Consider the following 12,568-nt stretch of genomic DNA (forward strand, 5'->3'; position numbering starts at 1 on the left):
GGGAGGAGATCTGGGGAGGGCTGGCCCTGCCCCACTCCTCGATTCTGGAATTACATCGCAGCCAGTTGGCCCCTTCCAGGACCCAGAGGGCCCGGCTCCCAGCCCCTCCTCCCTCAGCCAGAAGACCATCCCCAGACTTCTCCTCTTGGAGAACCAAAAGTTACAATCAGTCCGGAGGAGTGAGTCAGATACTTAGACAACCAGATAAATTTTTATTTTCTCCCTGATTTATCGGTCTTTTCCGCTGAAACCCCGGAGTCCTGAGCATCTCCATGGCCAGTGCTGAACCAGGAGGACTTTATGAAATCGATCACTTTCCCAGACCCAAAGTAAAGTATCCTGGAAGAGGGTAGGGGCACAAATAGCGGGAACAGGTTAGGTCCTAAGTGAGTAAGGAACATCCCTCCCTGCCTCCCTCGGTTTGATCTTACTCTAGCAATTATCTAAGCTTCTCTCTCCTAGGTAAGCCCCTCTCCCAAAGGAAGTCAGTGCTCCTGGGCTCCCAGACCCCCTTCTGCATTAGATAGTAGGAAACCCCGCGCCTCACTCCAAGCCCTGCCTTCTTCAGTGGGCGGCTCACGCGGTCACAACGCCAGCTATCAGCACAACAAAGCCCCAGATCAGCAGCCCCACGAGGCGGCTTCTTAGCACATTCTCGGGCTTCGAAGACTGTGACTGGAGGGTTGTGGACGGCTGGGGGTGACCCAGAGTCACCTCACCCGGTGCCATCTCATCCTGGGTTTCGGTGTTTGGTGATGGTATCTCCTCCACGATTCTTTTGGGCAATACTGATAGAGGAGGGGTAAGGAGCAGTTCTGGGAGGGTGGGTAGGTCCCGCCAAGGCAAGCTCTCCCCCTGGCAGCCCGCCCCAGGACCCAGGCCCTCTGAGACAGAATCATGCCTCTAATTGCGTGAAGCCCCAACACACCCAGAGGGAAGCCCTGGCCCTGTGGCCAGAGGCCACACTCTGGGCAGGAAGCCACACCCTCGTAGCCTGAAACCACACCCCTACAGGAAGTTATGCCCCATAGGCCATGCCCCTGAAGCTGACGGGCCCTCAGCCTTAGGACCCTGAATTCCCCTTCTCTCAACTGACCTGTGACACGAAAATGGATGATCGTGGCTGGACTGGATTTCACAGAACCCAGCTCGCAGCGGTAGATGCCTGCATCCTCTGGACTCACCATGATCTTGGTCAGGGTTGGCTGTATCCCCTTGGACATCAAGGTCTCAGAATTGTTCCCCCAAACCTAGACCCAAGCTCAAGGGGTCACAGAGGCCTGGGGAATTCAGGTGTTGGGGGGAGTACAGGGGTGAGAAGATCATGGGACTTCAGTGGGGAGATGGGAGTCCAGGGTGTACGAGTTAGGGCAGGGGTCCCAGGGGGTCAGAAGAAGCCAAACTTGGTAAGTCATGGGTCATGGGCATTGTGGATCCAGGCTTGTGAATTCAGGTGCTGGGGGCTCATACAAGCCTGATGGACTTGGAGTGTAAGCGAAACAGGAGTTCGAGGGCCCCACCCTGTAAAAGCTGTAATCGGTCAGGCCTTGAGAGATTTTATGCCAGTTGAGCTCACAGTCCAGGATCATATCTTCCATTTGATGGACCTCGACTTTGCGCTCTGGGGATAGGGGGTTACTGTGGGATGCTCTTTCACTGTCCTTGGCCCTTTCCCAACCCCCTTCCACTTGGTATCGCCCCGCCATTTCTCGTTGTCTGACTCCAGTCTCCGCCCTTTTTAGAGTCGGCCTCTCCTCTGGCTCCGCCCCTCATACGCCAACCCCTCCTGCTGGGGCGAAGTCTCTCACCTCCGCAATCCAAGGACTTTCGACAAGCGTGAACCTGCTCCTGGCAGGTACTGCACCAGATCAGAGGCTGCAACATCAAACCTGAAGGGACAGGATCAAGGAAGCGGGGCTAAAAGGAGAGGGCAGGGCCAAGGGCTGGAGCTGGGTCGAGTGCTGAATCCCTAGGTGGGGCTCGAATGCAGGCCTGTAGGAAGCAGGCTCTACCAGGCTCAGCAAAGCATACAAATAGAATATGACCCGTTTCCCAAGAAATCTGAGGTGCAGAAGGAATAGTGGAGACCAAGCAACCTCTCTGACACAGAGAGAAAAAAAACACAGACCCCAAAGAGGGAGGCTGGATATTCTCGGGGCAGGGATAAGGGATGGAGGACCAGTTTCCATAATCCGGACTCACCACATTTGTTGGGACAAAAACCTGCCTCGGAAAAGAGAAAAAACAAAACAAACAAACAAACAAAAAAAGAGCATCAGATTTCTAAGTGAGGGGGGAGGGTATAGCTCAGTAGTAGAGTGCTTGCTTAGCATGCATGAGGTCCTGGGTTCAATCCCCAGTATTGCCATTAAAAAAAAAATAAACCTAATTACCTCCCCCACCAAAATAAATAAATAAAAATAAACAAAGGATTGTTAATTTTTAAAAAAAGTTTCTAAGTGAAAGGAGATGAGAGAAGGAGGCAAAGGAACAGGGTAGGGCTGGGTCTCTTGGGTTGAAGGGAGGAAGGACCTGGGAGCCTGGACCCCTGGGTCTGAATGAGGAGAGGGTTGGGAGAGCTGAGGGATTGGAGTCAGAGAAGCAGAAGGCTGGGGACAGGGACTCTTGGACTGCGGAAGAAGAAGGCTGGCGTGCCCAACTCCTATCTTCTCTCACCCTCTTTTTGAAACTGAGCAGCGTAGCTGGCAAAGGTATCCTTTGCCAGGTGCAACATCCACAACAGCTCTTTCACAAAGAGCTGACCTAGGAAGAAGAAGGATGACACAGAGTAGTTCAGCGCCCCTGCCCCTCCCAGGCATAAGTTACAGGAAAGCTGGCCTCTGTCGACAGAGCCTGGCATTCAGCTTTTGGGTCTTCTTGGGAAAGGTAAAATTTAATGACCACATAACATAATGTTAGTCACTGGGCTAAGAAACACCTGGGTGAAGGCATTGTCATGGTCTCCATTTGAGAGATGACAAAGCTGCCAAATTTTTTCACTCAAGACCATACAGTTAGGAAATGGCAAGCCAGAACTGGAAGTGAGGCTGTCTGGCTCCAGAGCCCAGTACCTGACAACCAGACCAGGTGTCACCAGCAATCTCTTCCCTGAGCGATTCTGGAGGCCCTCCTCTGTCCCCTCTGTGCATTTACCTTTTACATCGCTGTCTGTGACACGTTTCATATCCTTCAGCAAACTCCAGGATGCCTTTTCTAGTGTTGGTTTATCTGGGGAGGGGGGTGGGCGGGAATAGAACCCCAGATTCCAAGCTTCATTGGCTCATTGGCTCACCTAGTCTTAGAAACTACAATACCAATGGGCCCAATGGGCAAGGATAGGCCTGGTTAAGGGATTTTCCGCTGCCCCCCGTTGCCTTCTGGGAGTTGTAGTCTTAGTACATAAAACTGCAGGATTAAGGATAGGGGAAATACTGTATTTGCCAGTCCTGGAGAGCCCCAAAATCTGCATCCCAGCTTTCTCCATTCCCAGGAAAATCTGCCTCCAGCCCTTTCTCCCCTGCACCTCCCAGCAATCCTAGCCCCAGAACCCTCCTTTCCCAGAATCCAGGAGTCTGCACTCCGCCCTGCCCTCACCGACGACCCCCATATAGGAATCCTCGTCAATCGGCAGATTCTTGAAATCCTCCACGGCTTCCTTTACCCTTATCATCAAATTTTTGTGATCTTTGGCCTCCAGGTGGCCAGGCAGGTAATCCGTCTCCAAGGAGTTTAGAGCTTCCACGACCTTTGGATCACACATGACACAGCCCCGGGCAGGAAGCAGACAGGCGGTCAGCGCCACCACCAGGAGGGGAAGCCACCGCTGCCCCATGGTGGCCCCAGTGCTCAGTTGCCGCCGAACTCCAGGGTGAGTCCTCTTATCCTAAACCGAGGAGGTGAACGCTAAACGGAGAGAAGCTCTTCCCCGAGACTAATGGAGTCCCAATTTGCAGGGCGCACAATTCTCGTTAGGAAACGGAGTCTCAATGCACCCTAAAAAGCCGCTGCTTGACCTTGATACCTGACTGTTGTATCCTCGAACACTAGGGTTCACTGAGGAGTCCAGGTTCTGAGGGTCTTTAGAGAAGACGATCAAGCCACGTCTTTCCACGCTTTTCCCACGACTAAAATTAGGGATTTTGTTTTGCGAGGGTGAGGTTGGTCGCGTGGACTAGAGCTTTTGGTTGGGATCACAGTCACGGTTCGCCCCTTACTACTAGGAACTCCCACAGCCTCCACATTCTCGCTACTCACGTGGGACCCCGAATTCCCAAGAGATATTTCCTAGGGTTTCCTCGGCCCCGCCCAGAAGCCCAACTCTTAGTCTGATTGGACAGCAACATACGGAGGCCCCGCCTATCGCTCCATGATGTCACAGAAGCAGCAGCCTTTTCAGACTAGAATTTTGCCAGCATCTACCGCAGGGAGGTCCCCTGTCAGCTCTGGTTTCCAGAGCCAAGGAAAGGGCTTCTAGCCTTCAGTCTCCTTCCCTTTCTGCGCCCCAGGACCCAGGCTTTTGGCTAGATGCCCAAGGCCCTTTGGAAACCCTGTCGTCGAGCTACGAAAAAGCGGGAAGTGGCCCTTTCTAGCCCTAGGACTAGGACTCCCAGAAGGCTTCGGGTCTTTTCATAGCAAATTACCGCAGCCAACCCCATAGCTTCATGGGAAATGTAGTTCAAGAAATATAAACTTTGCTCACTCCCTCCTCCATCCACCTTCTCTCTCTAGTCTCTAGGGTTGGATGCCAAGGTCCCAGAGGAAAGAGAGGACTGGGAACCAATACTGAGAGGCTCTGAGAAAGGCATTGATGCTCCAGGACCACAACTCACACAAGTGAAGTAGCAAGAGAGCAATGTCCCAAGATATGAGTGATGAGAGTCCCTGAAATTTCCACACCTTTACTCCTCCTCACTCACACACACACTCATGCACACAAGACTCCAAAAAACCTGCAGAGACAGGTTGGTGGTGTGGACTTTTAATTCATACCTCCCTCTCTCCCACCTATGGCAGCTGAATAGAGAATGGTCCCCCAAAGCTCCCTGAGAAGACTAGAAAAGAGCTTCGATTCTCAACAATTCTGTAATAAAATCTACCTCCATTCCCTTCAAAAAGCATCAAAGGGGTCCTGAAATCTGAGCCAAGAATCACATCACATCCTCTTTGGCCAGACCCTGTGCTGCTGCCTGGGTGGGAGCCCAGTCTGGGGTCTGCATACCTTCTGATCTTTTCATCTCTGACTTGCCTGAAGCCAGGTTCAGTGGTCCTAGAAGTTCAGAGGCAGATAGGGGTTGGCAAAGGGCACAGTACCTGCAGCTTTCTGAAAGCCCAGAGGGTACCCTTATGCCAGCTGACTGTCAGTAAATTGACCTCATCATCTCTTGCATCCTCACTACAAAGGAGAAAACTTCCTTAATTGGGAGAGGCAACATGAACTCGGCACCAAAGTGTGCATGCCTACCTTTGGCAGTTTTTGAGCTTCAAAACAAAAAGCCCCTAGATTTCTGGAGAGCCTTGCCCCTTAAGCTGCCACTCTCCCTTTCCCCACCTCCCATGTTTTAGCATATCTGTAGTTTTTTCAGGGGCTGAGAATTTGGGTCCAGTTTCACTCTGTGCACAAACTTTCCCAGCTACAGATCGTTTACCTTCCATCACTTTCTAAAAGTGGTGAGGTGTTGCGCCCCTGGTTGTATCTTCATTAGCTTCTTTGCCAAGGTTATCTGGAATTCCAGAATCCCATCCCCTCTGAAAGGGCTCCACAAGTTCATTACAGGCATTAGAGCTGACTCTCTCTAACGCAAATCCCCCCTCTAAAATCACTCCAGAAACACCAAAGGGGAGTTGGTAAATACTTGCTGTAGAGTAGCCACGAGTTTCTTCAGTCCTGATGACCCAGGGAAGGAGAAATATCTCTTCTAGAAAAGACCAGGCTGGTCAAACACTGGAGCAGGCAGTTCTCTGCTCCTAGGGGTGGCAGCCATCTAGAAGTACTCTGGACAAGGACTGAGAAGAACAGATAGGTACTGTGCCTTCTAGAACTGCCATGAGCTTCTCCAGACATTGCCAGCCATCATGAAAAGATCTGCCGGTTCTAGAATGTTCAGGCAGTTGCAGAAAGCCACTTCCTTTTTTTTCCCCCCTCAAAGTCTAGCCAACTAGAATCACTCTTGAAATGAATGTCCACCTGCTGAAGGACCACAAGCTCCTCCAGAAGCTGCTAGGCTTCCAGAGGCACATAACGCTGGTTCCAAGTTGGTCAGGCTAGTCCTGAAAGCTTCCCTGCTGCCCAGCCTACATGTGGAGTGGAGACAAGTCTGCATTAATGCCCACCCACTCAGGCAGGAAGGCAGCCTTAGGTTTAAAGATTTTCAGGAATTTGGAGTTAGGCAGGGTGAAGTTGGCCAGGTAGACAGTGTCTCCACCAGCCAGGTAGGCGGCCCAGAAGCCAAAGGTACCAATAGTCATGATGGTGTGGTTGCACTGCACGAGGAGAGCAAAGTCCTTACCAGGGGCATCCTCCTGCCCATTCCCAGCAAAGATCACATCCCCCTGGGAGGTGTCAATATTTTTCCGGCACCACCCCATGCCATTGCTGGTGACCACAAAGATAGGGGCTTCATGCCGGGCCCGGAACCAGTCCATAGCCTGCTGGAGGTAAGAGCGGTCTCCCACCACACCCTTCCAGCGGTGGGGCATCACCTCCAGATAGTCCCCCCGGCGCACGTGCACACCCACGAAGGTGCTCGGGCGCTTCCCGGTGCGTCGCAGTCGGAGTCGACTCAGTAAACGCTGGGCCTCTTGCCTGAGGTAGTCGTGCAGGGTGAACTCGCGGAGGATCTGTTCCCGGAGATGGTGGAAGAAGGTCCAGGAGCAGGGGAAGCCGGTGAGCTTCAGCCAAGGCTCCTCCAAGTGGGCGTACTCCTCCGACATCCAGTCGTGCAGCTCGAGCTCCCGCCACGGCGCGTGGCGGTCCACCTCGGGCGCCAGCACGGGCAGGGTGATGCGGAACATGGGGGCCAAGGCGGCGTGCATAGCGGGCTGGATGAAGGCCTGGCGGCCGTTGAGCTGGGCCAGGGCCAGCAGCGTGGCGTACTGCCCCATCTGGTTCCCGAACCGACCATCTGGGTAGATAGTCCAGGTTCCTGAGGACGAGGCTGGATGCTTGGGACAGGAAATGGAGGCGTTGGGGTTTATAGGCGTGCCCGACAGGCAGAAGATGGCCACAGGGGATGTCACCAGGTTATGGTCTGGACACAGGGCAGACAGGTCCAAGGCATCATGAAGGAGATCTTGGTGGATGTGGAAGAAGAGGATTGCAGCAGAAACACAGACCAGCAGGAAGGTCAGACAGAGGTGACGGCGGCTGGGGGCCCACATGTCTGCAGGGGAGGAAAAGTGAATGAGTAGGTACTCAGAGCTTGAGGTTGGATATCAGGGAAGGGAGGCCTGGGGAAGGAGGAAATAATGGGTTTGGACTCCTGGGTCCAACGGAAAAGGGGATCAGGGCTCCTAGATCTGAGTTAGGAGATGCTGGGGCCTTGGAATTTCAAGGCATGGGAGATGGTGAAAATTTGTGGTTTCCAAAATAGCAATTGTCCATGACCCACCACCTTGTCCTCACATCTTGAAATCTCAGTCTCCCAGGCTGTAAGGTGTAACTGAGGTTAGACAGTGTTCCCCCAGCTCCTTTCTCCATGTACCTGTGTGTGAGGGGGAAAGTCCATCACAGAGGTGACAGGAAGTGACAGGCCAAGTCCAACGTGAGAGGCTGGAGGCCCGGAGGAATTCTGATTCATGAAGGAGCAGGAGTTGGGGATTGGGGGTGAGGGAGACTTCCGGGGTCGTAGGGGGTTAGAAGTTGAGAGTGAGCCTCTTAGGACTGAAGATCCAGCTCCTGAGTCCGAAGCATCCGCATTTCCCACGTACCTGAACTCCTGGCTGATGGCAGATCCACAGTCGCCTTGGCGTGGCTGGAGCGCTCCCTCTGCAAGTGCAGCCCACATCCGGCGGCCCCCGGAACACTGCACTCAAGGCTCCCTGGCCCAACAGCCCTCCCCCTCCACGCCGCCTCCCCAGACTGGCTGCGAGGGCTCGGGGAGGGGAGGTACGAGAGGGAGCGCGGTCCGGAGGTTCACAGCCTCCGCCCCTCCCGGGCCAAGCAGGTAGCTCGGAGGCGGAGCCCCGCCCCTTCCCTGGCTGCTAGCCTGACTCCCCGGGCTGGGGTGACAGCCCCCGCCCTCTGAACCCTCCCCGGACCGGGAGATCCGCGCTCCAGCCGCCTCATCCCCGCAACTGGCCAGCCTGGGGCAGCCTACTTGGCCTCCCAGCAGCCGCATCCTTCCGTGGACGTGGAGATCTAGTGCCAGCTGCAATGCTGGACCCAGATATTCTGGTCCATCGACCTCTCCTCTTCCCCTCCAGTTCTGGGTTCGGCCATCCGCCCCGGGTACCTGGATGCGCCGAGTCTGGACACGCCCCGGTGACTGGGGAGGACCCGGGCAACTGGTCGTGGCGAACAGCGCGATCCTCCGCTCCCTCCTCGGGGTGGGCCGGGGGCGAAGTGGGATGCAAAACCTGTTTTCCAGGCTGCTGCTCCAGCGGATGCAAAACCTCCTCCAGCTCTTAGGGTTTCGGCGCGAGAGCCTCCGGCGCGAAAGCGTCCCGGCGCCCACCAGGGGCCGCTGATTCCCCATGCGTCCCGTCCACCCACAAATCAGAACGTCACGGCTCCCAGTCTCTCCTTTGGGGGATCTTGGGGTCTTACGCCTGATTGCTGCTTTCTAGAAGGGCACGTCCCGGAGGCGGCTTCTCCGGAGGACGGGAGCCGAGAAAGCAAGAATGGAAGAGTTTCTCTTCCCCGCCTCCCGCAGGAACCGCAGCAGCTGCCGCCTGGAACAAAAGCGGCGCTCCTCTGCAGACCTGAAGCGCTTTCCCTTGTCGAAGGCCCCTCCCCACCCGCCCCCACCCTGGCCAGAGCAGTCTGATCATTGCCATTCAAGAAATCAGGTCCAGGAATTGGACTTGGCTCCCCAGAAGTTTGACCGTTATTTCCCCAGAACCAGGACTCCAGGTTGTGAAGTCCAAGCCCCAACAGTCAACTTCTCATTCAGATCTGGTGTCCAATCTCTTGCACCCTTAGATTCTGGGAAATTGCCACTCCCCCCGCCACCCTGATTCCCTTTGAGATCTTGGGTCTAACTTCCCCCTCCAGAGCCTTGGTCAGTTGCCAACTCCGAGTCAAAGATTTTCACCCTCCTCTCCCCCTTCCCCTCCCCAGGCTATTTTAAGGACAACTGTCTGAGCCTGGGTAGCTTCTCTGGTGAAAGAAACACCAGGATTGCATCAGGAAGGAGGAGGCTGGGATGTTTGGTGTTTGGGTGCCCGGGCTGAGGTCGCTGAGGTTAAGGTTGGAGGCTTCTGGATCAGGACACCTGTGTCCTTACTGAGGACACTTTTGTCATGTGCTGCCTACTGACTTCCTGATGATCTAGGAACCTCAGTGTCTGAACCCCAGAAACCCAGACATTGAAGTGGGATGCAGAAATTCCAGTTGTGGGCCACAAGGTGCATCAGTCAGCCGGTGAGGCAGTTTTCCAGGCCTCCAGCCCCCTCCTCCCTCAGACCCAGGAATCTGAAACCCCAGCTCCCACCTCCCTCAGACCCAAGAGACTGGGCCACCAGCCCCTTTCATCCAGGTCACAGTTAATCAGATCCCTATCCCCCTGATTCCAAAGACTCAGGAGTCCAGGCCCCCAGCTAGAAGGACCCCCGATTGCATCATCCACTCAGGCTGACCTGGCCACGGTGGAATCCTAGCTTCTGCCAAGTGGGTCAGATATCATGCGTCAGGCGTCGGGAAGGTGATTGGGCAGGTCCATCTGGATATAAATTCTGGAGCTTCTGCATCCATCCCAAGAGACTTGGGTGTCCCGTCAGCTGGGAATCCAGCTGGTGCAGGAGGACCCGGGCATCTGGACTACATGAGCAACCATCCGTGGATCTGCTTCCCCAGATGACCAGGATCTTAAACAGAATCTAGACCATTCAGCTCTTCAAACCCTAGACCCCAGACCTCATCTGAAGACGTGAGCCATTGATGGACTGGGACGAGGCCAAGTTCAAGCATCTGGGACTGTGGGTCCCAGTGCTAACTGTCCTTCTGCTGGGAGCCTGCCAGGCACGCCCCATTCCTGACTCCAGCCCCCTCCTCCAATTCGGGGGCCAAGTCCGGCAGCGGTACCTCTACACGGATGACGCCCAGGAGACAGAAGCCCACCTGGAGATCAGGGCTGACGGCACAGTGGTGGGGGTGGCCCGCCAGAGCCCTGAAAGTGAGTGTGTGGGTAGGGCCTGGCCCTGAGGGAGGGGCAACGTGGGGCCCAGACTCCTGGGTCGAAGGGAGAAGGGGGACTTTCTGAGTCCCTGACCACTTTCTTCCCTTAGGTCTCTTGGAGCTGAAAGCCCTGAAGCCAGGGGTAATTCAGATCTTGGGAGTCAAGACATCCAGGTTCCTGTGCCAGGGACCAGATGGGAGGCTGTATGGATCGGTGAGTTTCTGGGACCCCCATCCTTGCACCCCACCATCCCTCTTAACATTCTCATAATCTGGGGACCACATCTTGCACCTTTGACCTTGGCTCCTACGTGCCCGGCTCATGCTGGATGCAGGGTCGCAGTAAAGTGAACATGACCTTGAGTGCTAGCCAGATGCCCCTGCCAGGACTTCGAGAGCCTTGACAGATCCCTGGGCTGGAATATTCCTCTCTGTGAAGTTGGGGCAGGGAGGTGGGAGTTGCAGGACTGCTTCTGTTGTTTTGTGTCCTGGGGGAGGGGGCTAAGGACCTGGATTCCACATCTGAGGAAGGAGGGGCTCCCCCAGCTCCCCAGGAGTCTGGGAACCCCTGCATCCAGTTAGAGTACAGGACTCAGTGGTCTGAAAGGAGAGAGAGCTGGGGGCCTGGACTCCTGGGTCCTGCAGCAGGAAGATGTACAGGAGTCAGTCCCATGTCTCTGACCTGTGTTCTCCTCGCTTCAGCTCCGCTTCAATCCAGAGGCCTGCAGCTTCCAGGAGTTGCTTCTTGAGGATGGATACAACGTTTATCAGTCTGAGGCTTTTGGCTTCCCACTCCGCCTGCCCCCCAGCAGCTCCTCGAATCGGGATCCAGCTACCCGGGGACCTTCCCGCTTCCTGCCGCTGCCAGGCCTGCCCCCGGCACCTCCAGAGCCTCCAGGGATCTTGGCCCCCGAGCCTCCTGACGTGGGCTCCTCTGACCCCCTGAGCATGGTGGGGCCTTCATACAGCAGAAGCCCCAGCTACACTTCCTGAAGCTGCCGGCTGTTTATTATCACATCTCCTCTTTATTTATTGAGTTATTTATCTTATTTATTTTTTTATTTTTCTTACTTGGGATAATAAAGAGTCTGAGAGGAGGATCAGAGTGAGCACGTGTGTTTGAAAGAGGAAATGGGTTTGCTTCCTTGTCTTCCTTGGTACCCCATTGCCAGGGAGGATCCCAGCCGCTCCCCAGCCCTTTTCTGCTCCACAAAGGCATCCCCAAGGACTCTGGACTATCCCTGCCCTTTGACAGGACAGGACTTGTAATTCTCCCATCCCTCCCTCTTCCCCTGCTCCCAGCCTCATGGTAGTGTTGCAGGAAATATTTCCTTGAGGTACCTCAATAAAAGGGGACATTTTTTAAAGTGACACAGGACATCCACAGCCTCATGGGATATGTAGTTTTCTGGGTTCATTTAGCACTAGGAATGAGAAGACATCTTGGAACTCAAGATTGGGCAAGGACCCTTGGGTTCCAGGGGTGTAATTTATGCTAGGAAGGCACTCTCGGGTCCTGAGAGATCAGAGAGCTGGACATTAGGACATCTGGATTTCAGGAGAACAGGGGAATTGGAACTGCACACCCTGGTCCAAGAGAAGAAGAACCAGAGATTGGGAGTCCTGAGTCTCAAGAAGAGGACTTGAGTATCTGAGTGCTTCCATCCAGGTGCTTATGGACGTTGGAGTGTAATGACTGTTTCACAGAGTCCAATCCCAGTGAGCACTCTCCCTCCCTTCCCACCACCTAGATTTCCATACTGCTCTTCAAGTTACTTCCTGGGTAGGAAGGACATGAAGACAAAGATTTAGACTATACTTTGCAAAGGATCGTGGGTCAGCCTTGGCTGCATCCCCGGTGTCTGACTGACTACAGCAGCCTCATAGGAGCTGTGGTCTCAAGCCCTAATAAATTCCAAGGTCCAAGGGAGAGGAAAACCTCAGACAAAAGAAATATAAGTGTGGGTCCCAGAAGGTCATGGGAGGGATTCAATATCTGGAGGCAATGAAAGTCTGTGTCTTGTAGAAAGGATGGTTTCTACTCCGATGGTACCAGACTGGTTCAGACAAGGGAGAGTTCTCACCGGCAACATAATCTGAAATGCCTCAAGGGGGCAGAGACCCAGATAAATGGGAGGACAGAAACCTAGGAGGAGAGAGAAGGACAAAGATGGTTAGTGTCCCCTTGTCCAAAGAGCATCCCCTGAGGTTGCTGCCAGGTACAGGACTGCTGAT

At 54.4% G+C, this 12,568-nt stretch overlaps 3 protein-coding genes across 5 annotated transcripts; 1 reads left to right on the forward strand and 2 right to left on the reverse strand.

Annotated features, from left to right (window-relative positions):
* Positions 1-122: 122 nt before the first annotated feature.
* On the reverse strand, positions 123-4,308 carry IZUMO1 (izumo sperm-oocyte fusion 1). Of its 2 annotated transcripts, none has more exons than XM_010996408.3 (9): positions 3,595-4,305; positions 3,154-3,228; positions 2,677-2,763; positions 2,203-2,223; positions 1,809-1,889; positions 1,521-1,621; positions 1,097-1,250; positions 581-788; positions 123-339 (listed from the first exon to the last, which is right to left on the reverse strand). In XM_010996408.3, exons 1-9 carry the CDS (start codon positions 3,830-3,832, stop codon positions 213-215), a joined length of 1,092 nt encoding a protein of 363 aa, XP_010994710.1. In that variant the 5' UTR covers positions 3,833-4,305; the 3' UTR covers positions 123-212. The 2 variants fall into 2 exon arrangements, with proteins under 2 accessions (XP_010994710.1, XP_031314909.1); XM_031459049.2 differs by having other exon boundaries at positions 204-339; positions 560-788; positions 3,595-4,308.
* A 629-nt stretch (positions 4,309-4,937) lies between these two features.
* On the reverse strand, positions 4,938-8,848 carry FUT1 (fucosyltransferase 1 (H blood group)). 2 transcript variants are annotated; one of them, XM_010996370.3, is made up of 2 exons: positions 8,451-8,848; positions 4,938-7,379 (listed from the first exon to the last, which is right to left on the reverse strand). In XM_010996370.3, the coding sequence occupies exon 2, from the start codon at positions 7,375-7,377 to the stop codon at positions 6,292-6,294; it is 1,086 nt and encodes a 361-aa protein (XP_010994672.1). In that variant the 5' UTR covers positions 7,378-7,379; positions 8,451-8,848; the 3' UTR covers positions 4,938-6,291. The 2 variants fall into 2 exon arrangements, with proteins under 2 accessions (XP_010994672.1, XP_010994671.1); XM_010996369.3 differs by lacking the exon at positions 8,451-8,848 and adding an exon at positions 7,927-8,042 and having other exon boundaries at positions 4,941-7,379.
* Positions 8,849-9,257: 409 nt separating this feature from the next.
* Positions 9,258-11,402, forward strand: FGF21 (fibroblast growth factor 21). The gene is made up of 3 exons (XM_010996368.3): positions 9,258-10,331; positions 10,444-10,547; positions 11,036-11,402. The coding sequence occupies exons 1-3, from the start codon at positions 10,097-10,099 to the stop codon at positions 11,324-11,326; spliced, it is 630 nt and encodes a 209-aa protein (XP_010994670.1). The 5' UTR covers positions 9,258-10,096; the 3' UTR covers positions 11,327-11,402.
* Positions 11,403-12,568: the final 1,166 nt, after the last annotated feature.

Source organism: Camelus dromedarius, chromosome 9 (assembly GCF_036321535.1).
Source record: "Camelus dromedarius isolate mCamDro1 chromosome 9, mCamDro1.pat, whole genome shotgun sequence".
Classification (NCBI taxonomy): Eukaryota; Metazoa; Chordata; class Mammalia; order Artiodactyla; family Camelidae; genus Camelus; species Camelus dromedarius.

Coding starts and splice junctions, on each gene's coding strand:
- IZUMO1 (XM_010996408.3), bottom strand. CDS start 3,832: ATGGGGCAGCGGTGGCTTCCCCTCCTGGTGGTGGCGCTGACCGCCTGT. Junction 2,764..3,153: donor CACAGACAGCGATGTAAAAG/GTAAATGCACAG, acceptor TCTTCTTCCTAG/GTCAGCTCTTTGTGAAAGAG. Junction 789..1,096: donor CATCCATTTTCGTGTCACAG/GTCAGTTGAGAG, acceptor CTCCTCTATCAG/TATTGCCCAAAAGAATCGTG.
- FUT1 (XM_010996370.3), bottom strand. CDS start 7,377: ATGTGGGCCCCCAGCCGCCGTCACCTCTGTCTGACCTTCCTGCTGGTC.
- FGF21 (XM_010996368.3), top strand. CDS start 10,097: ATGGACTGGGACGAGGCCAAGTTCAAGCATCTGGGACTGTGGGTCCCA. Junction 10,332..10,443: donor GGCCCGCCAGAGCCCTGAAA/GTGAGTGTGTGG, acceptor TTCTTCCCTTAG/GTCTCTTGGAGCTGAAAGCC. Junction 10,548..11,035: donor ATGGGAGGCTGTATGGATCG/GTGAGTTTCTGG, acceptor TCCTCGCTTCAG/CTCCGCTTCAATCCAGAGGC.